The following is a 5,828-nucleotide window of genomic DNA, read 5'->3' as shown; positions in this document are numbered from 1 at the left end:
AAACTTTATATCAGAACAGTATATAACATTCTAGGGTTATACCTTGCCAAAAACCACAAGGGGTTCTAGGAGTAGAGAAACAATCTAATCAATGTTTGAGAGTGGGAGATGGTGGAAAAGATATGAGAAGAGATTAAGAATACACAGAAGAATACACAGAAAAGAATACACAGAAAAGAATTCTGGCAAGAATACACAGACAAACTGTACAAAAATGGTCTTAATGACCTGGATAACCACAAAGTGTGGTCACTCACTTAGGGTCAGACATTCTGGAGTGTGAAGTGTGTAGGCCTTAGGAAGCCCACCTATGAACAAAGCTAGTGGAGGTGATGGAACTCTGGCTGAGCATTTTCAAATCCTAAAAGATGATGCTGTAGTGCTGCACTCAATATGCCAGCAAATTTGGGAAACCCAGCAGTGGCCAAAGGACTGGAAAAGGTCAGTTTTTATCCAACTCCGAAGAAGGACAATGACAAAGAATTTCCAAACCACTGCACAATTGTGCTCGTTTCACATGTTAGCAAGGTAATGCTCACAATCCTTCAAGCCATACTTCCAGATGTACAAGCTGGATTTAGAAAAGGCAGAGGACTCAGAGACCACATTGCCAACATCTGTTGGATCATAGAAAAAGCAAGACAGTTCCAGAAAAACTTCCACTTCTGCTTCATTGACTAGGCTAAGTCCTTTGACTGTCTGGATCTCAACTGCTGTGGAAAATTCTTCAAGAGATTGGGATACCAGACCACCTGACCTGCCTCCTGAGAAACCTGTATGCAAGATAAGAAGCAACAGTTAGAATTGGATATGTAACAACGGAATGGTTTCAAATTAGGAAAGAATTACATCAAGGTTGCTTATTGTCACCTTGTTTATTTAACTTATATGCAAAGTACATTATTTGAAACTCTGGGCTGGACAACTCACAAACTTGAGTCTCCTGGAATCAAGATTGCCAGGAAAAATATCAAAACCTCAGATATGCAGATGATACCACTCTTATGGCAGAAAGCAAAGATGAACTAAAGAGCCTTTTGATGAGGGTGAAAGAGGAGAGTGAAAAAGCTGGCTTAAAGCTCAACATTCAAAAAATGAAGATCATCTTTCCAGCTTGTGCTTCATCCATCCTTGCATTTTACATGATTTACTCTGCATCGAAGTTAAATAATTGGGGTTAGAATAAACAGCCTTCCCATACTCCTTTCCCAATTTGGAACCAGCCTTTGTACCATATCCAGTTCTAACTGTTGCTTCTTGACCTGCATATGGATTTCTCAGGAGGCAGGTGAGGTAGTCTGGTATTTCCATCTCTTTCAGAATTTTCCACAGTTTGTTGTGATCCACACAGTCAAAGGCTTTGGTGTAGTCAATAAAGCAGAAGTAGATGTTTTTCTCGAACTCTCTCACTTTTTACATGATCCAATGGACGTTGGCAATTTGATCTCTGGTTCCTCTGCCTTTTCTAAATCCAGCTTGAACATCTGGAAGTTCTCAGTTTACGTACTGTTGAAGCCTGGCTTGGAGAATTTTGAGCATTACTTTGCTAGCATGTGAGATGAGTGCAATAGTGCAGTAGGTTGAACATTTTTTGGCATTGACGTTCTTTGGGATTAGAATAAAACCCATCAGAAAACCTGAAAGAATGCTACAAAGAAACCTGTATGTCCCATGACAAGATGTGTTAAATTTTTAGCTTGCTGTTACTGTAATTTTCAGAACTAGTTGAGAATAATTTGTAAACATCATGTTCCTTTACCCTTTAATACTTCAGAGAATAGTTTTCAGAATGTAAGAGAATTCTCTTACATATAGTTGTCAAACTCAGGAATTTTAACTCTGGTACTCTTATCTAAACTAATCTCATTAATATTCTAGGCTTACCAGTTATCAAATTAATGTTATTTGTAGTATTCCACTCTTCCAGGTTTACATTTTGCAATAGTTGTTATACATGTTTTAGTCTGTTGCCTCTATTACAGATTAGAACTTTCTTTGTCTTTAATGATAGATATTTTTTGAAGACTAGGGTGGCTCAGCTGGTTAAGAACCTGCTTGCAATGCGGGAGACTGGGGTTCAATCCCTATGTTGGGAAGATCCCCTAGAGAAGGGAACAACCACCCACTCCAGTATCCTGGCCTGGAGAATTCGTGGACTGTATAGTCCATGGGGTCGCAAAGAGTCGGACATGACTGAGCAACTTTCAATTTCAGAAGCTAGTTATTTTGCAGAATATTTCTCAACTTAGGTTTCTTTGATGGTTTTTCATGATTGGATTCAGGTTTTGCTTTTTTTTGTCTGAAACAATATATAAGTAATATATTGTTGGTTTTCACATATGGAGACACCAGGTGTCTATCTGCTCCTTATCAGTGTCTTTAATCACTCAGTTAAGATGTTGTCCAGTTTCTACTGATCGCTACCACTTTTTACTTTTGTAATTAATAATTACTTTATGGATAGATAGCTTTTAATTATATAACATTCTGTTCCTTATCAAATTCACTCCCCATAGATTTATCATCTGCATCAGTTCAGATCCTGAAGGAGACAGAACACGCCAGTAATGTGAACAGGGAAAATTTACTATATAGAATTATTAGCCAGTTAAACGTAGATAACTGCTAAAAGGCTTAAAAAAGGACTTGAAGAGATCCAGAAGTAGCAATTAAAAACAAAAAAAGCAGCTACTGCCTTATGGATTAAGAAGAGTCCACAGTGACTAAGGATTTAGGAGTTATTTCCCTCCTTCCCCCTGCTCTTGACACCACTATATTCCCTGATCAGAAAAAAAAAGAGAAAAGGCTGAGGTCAGACTTTTTCAAAAAGTGTGTGACTGCCACAGGAATACAGTCTGCTATTGTCACCCTGCTTATTTAACTTATATGCAGAGTACATCATGAGAAACACTGGGCTGGAGGAAGCACAAGCTGGAATCAAGATTGCCAGGAGAAATAGCAATAACCTCAGATATGCAGATGACACTACCCTTATGGCAGAAAGTGAAGAAGAACTAAAGAGCCTCTTGATGAAAGTGAAAGAGGAGAGTGAAAAAGTTGGCTTAAAGCTCAACATTCAGAAAACTAAGATCATGGCATCAGGTCCCATCACTTCATGGCAAATAGATGGGGAAACAGTAGAAAGAGTGGCTGACTTTATTTTCCTGGGCTCCAAAATCACTGCACATGGTGACTGCAGCAATGAAATTAAAAGACATTTACTCCTTGAAAGGAAAGTTATGACCAACCTAGAGAGCATATTAAAAAGCAGAGACATTACTTTGCCAACAAAGATCCGGCTAGTCAAGGCTATGGTTTTTCCAGTGGTCATGTATGGATGTGAGAGTTGGACTATAAAGAAAGATGAGCTCTGAAGAATTGATGCTTTTGAACTGTGGTGTTGGAGAAGACTCTTGAGAGTCCCTTGGACTGCAAGGAGATCCAACCAGTCCATCCTAAAGGAGATCAGTCCTGGGTGTTCATTGGAGGGACTGATGTTGAAGCTGAAACTCCAATACTTTGGCCACCTGATGCGAAGAGCTGACTCATTTGAAAAGACCCTGATGCTGGTAAAGATTGAGGGCAGAAGGAGAAGGGGATGACAGAGGATGAGATGCTTGGATGGCATCACCGACTCAATGGAAATAGGTTTGGGTGGACTCCAGGAGTTGGTGATGGACAGGGAGGCCTGGAGTGCTGCAGTTCATGGGGTTGCAAAGAGTTAGACACAATTGAGGGACTGAACTGAACTGAACTGAACTGGGAGTGGGGGTGGAGCCACAAGCCAGAGCTCTCCTAGAAGCGACCACTGGGTAGGGAGAGTGTGCGTGGCCTGAGTATGTGACTGTGGTTCGTCACTATTAACCCAGTGGCTCTCTAGTTGAGCAACTGAGGAAGGAGAATTGAAGCCCCAACCTCAGTGCCTCCCTCCTTCCATCATCACATTGCTAGGATACTCTGTCCATGAAATTCTCCAGGCAAGAACATCAGAATGGGTTACCATTCCTTTTTCTGGGAGATCTTCCTGACCCAGTAATCAAACCTGGGTCTCCTGCACTGTAGGCACATTTTTTATCATCTGAGCCATCAGGGAAGCCACCCCCCAACAGTTTCCCCTGTCCCTCCACCCTCGCCCTGGCGCCACTATTGATAATGCTTCTCTGTCAGCTGCCAGAAAGACAAATGCTCAGGGTGAGGAAAGGCTTGTTGCACATCCAGATAAATAATTTCTAAGACAGAGAGATAGGTTGCATCTGCAGGCTGGGGATCTGGAGCAGATACTGTGGAAGTTAATTGTTATTAGACACTTGAGCGACCAATTTCTCCTCTGAGGGGTTGGAACTAGGCCTGGGGAGATTGCAAATGAGCATTTACTACTATTTAGTGTTTTAAGGCATTGTAGGAGATGATTCACATACAACTCCCCAACTCCTTCTAAAAACTCTGAGAAATGAGTATTATTAGCCACATTTTATAGTTGAGGAGATTGAGGCTCAGAGAAGATAAGTAACTATACAAGGCAGAAGGTAAGTGGTGGGCCAAGAATTAAAATCACAGCTGCCTCCCTCCAGATCTTACTAAACTATCATATTTTAGATGGCATTTAAATGAATGTGATCCTCTTATAGGCCCATAATGTGGATGCCTCCAGGGCAGAACCAAAGCTGGGTTTCTGAATTTATCCTGCTTGGCTTCTCCAGTGATACCACGACCAACAGGATCCTCTTCAGTGCCTTCCTTCTTCTTTACCTGAGCTCAGTCCTTGGCAATGGGCTCATCATCACCCTGGTATGCCTGGACATGTATCTCCACACTCCCATGTATTTCTTCCTCTGTATCCTCTCCCTGCTGGATATGAGCTGTGTCACCACCACTGTGCCCCAGATGCTGGTGCATCTTCTTGCTCAATCTCAGACCATCTCCTTTGCTGGTTGCTGGCTACAAATGTACATCTTTGGTGCCGTGGGCCTGACTGAGTGCATTTTATTTGTCGTCATGGCCTTTGACCGGTACGTGGCCATCTGCTATCCACTGCGTTACACTGTCATCCTCAGCTGGGGCCTGTGCACACAGCTGTCTGCTGGGACCTGGGCCTGTGGTTTCTTCTTCTCTCTGATCCACACTTTTTCCACCATGAGGCTGCCATACTGTGGGCCCAACAGGGTCAACCACTACTTCTGTGAAGGCCCTTCAGTACGAGATTTGGCTTGCCTGGATACCCACGTCATTGAGATGGTGGACCTAGTCATCAGTGTCTTCATGGTTGTTGCCCCACTGTCCCTCATTGTGGCCTCCTACATCCGTATTGCCCAGGCCATTCTCAAGTTCAAGTCCATGCAGGCCCGCTGCAAGGCTTTCTCCACCTGTGCCTCCCACCTGACTGTGATCACATTCTTCTATGCTCCAGCCACCTACCTCTACATGAGGCCCAATGCAAGCTATTCCCCTGAGCAAGACAAGCAGGTATCACTCTTTTATAATGTCTTCACTGCTCTGCTGAATCCTGTGGTCTACAGTCTGAGGAATAAGGACATGAAGAGGGCTTTTCTCAAAGTGATGGGGAGGTAGACTGGCCTGCTGAACTGGGAGACAGGAGGAGTATGGGATAAAGTGTCCAATGATGAGGAAAGGGACAGCATCTATAACATATGAAACCAACATTATACAATAGAACCCACACAGTACTCAGTCAGTGGAACAAATGTGGAACATGAAACTAAGGATTGCTGTCTTGATTATCTTTCTACATTGTGGTGCAGTTAGAAACAACTCCATAATCTCATGGGATTACACGATAAAAGTCCATTTATTTGTCCTGTTCCAATCAG

The 5,828-nt window shown here is 42.5% G+C and overlaps 1 protein-coding gene across 1 annotated transcript; it reads left to right on the top strand.

The window, feature by feature from the left end:
* The first annotated feature begins 4,635 nt into the window (after window positions 1–4,635).
* Window positions 4,636–5,568, top strand: LOC133040003 (olfactory receptor 2A12-like). Its single transcript, XM_061119760.1, has one exon. It carries the CDS (start codon window positions 4,636–4,638, stop codon window positions 5,566–5,568), a length of 933 nt encoding a protein of 310 aa, XP_060975743.1.
* The last annotated feature ends 260 nt before the right edge of the window (window positions 5,569–5,828 follow it).

Source organism: Dama dama, chromosome 20 (genome assembly GCF_033118175.1).
Source record: "Dama dama isolate Ldn47 chromosome 20, ASM3311817v1, whole genome shotgun sequence".
Lineage (NCBI taxonomy): Eukaryota > Metazoa > Chordata > Mammalia > Artiodactyla > Cervidae > Dama > Dama dama.
The sequence above is the reverse complement of the archived record's forward strand: the minus strand, read 5'-3'. Positions and strand labels throughout refer to the sequence as shown.

Excerpts from the sequence above, each read along its gene's own strand:
- LOC133040003 (XM_061119760.1), top strand. The coding sequence starts at position 4,636 with ATGTGGATGCCTCCAGGGCAGAACCAAAGCTGGGTTTCTGAATTTATC.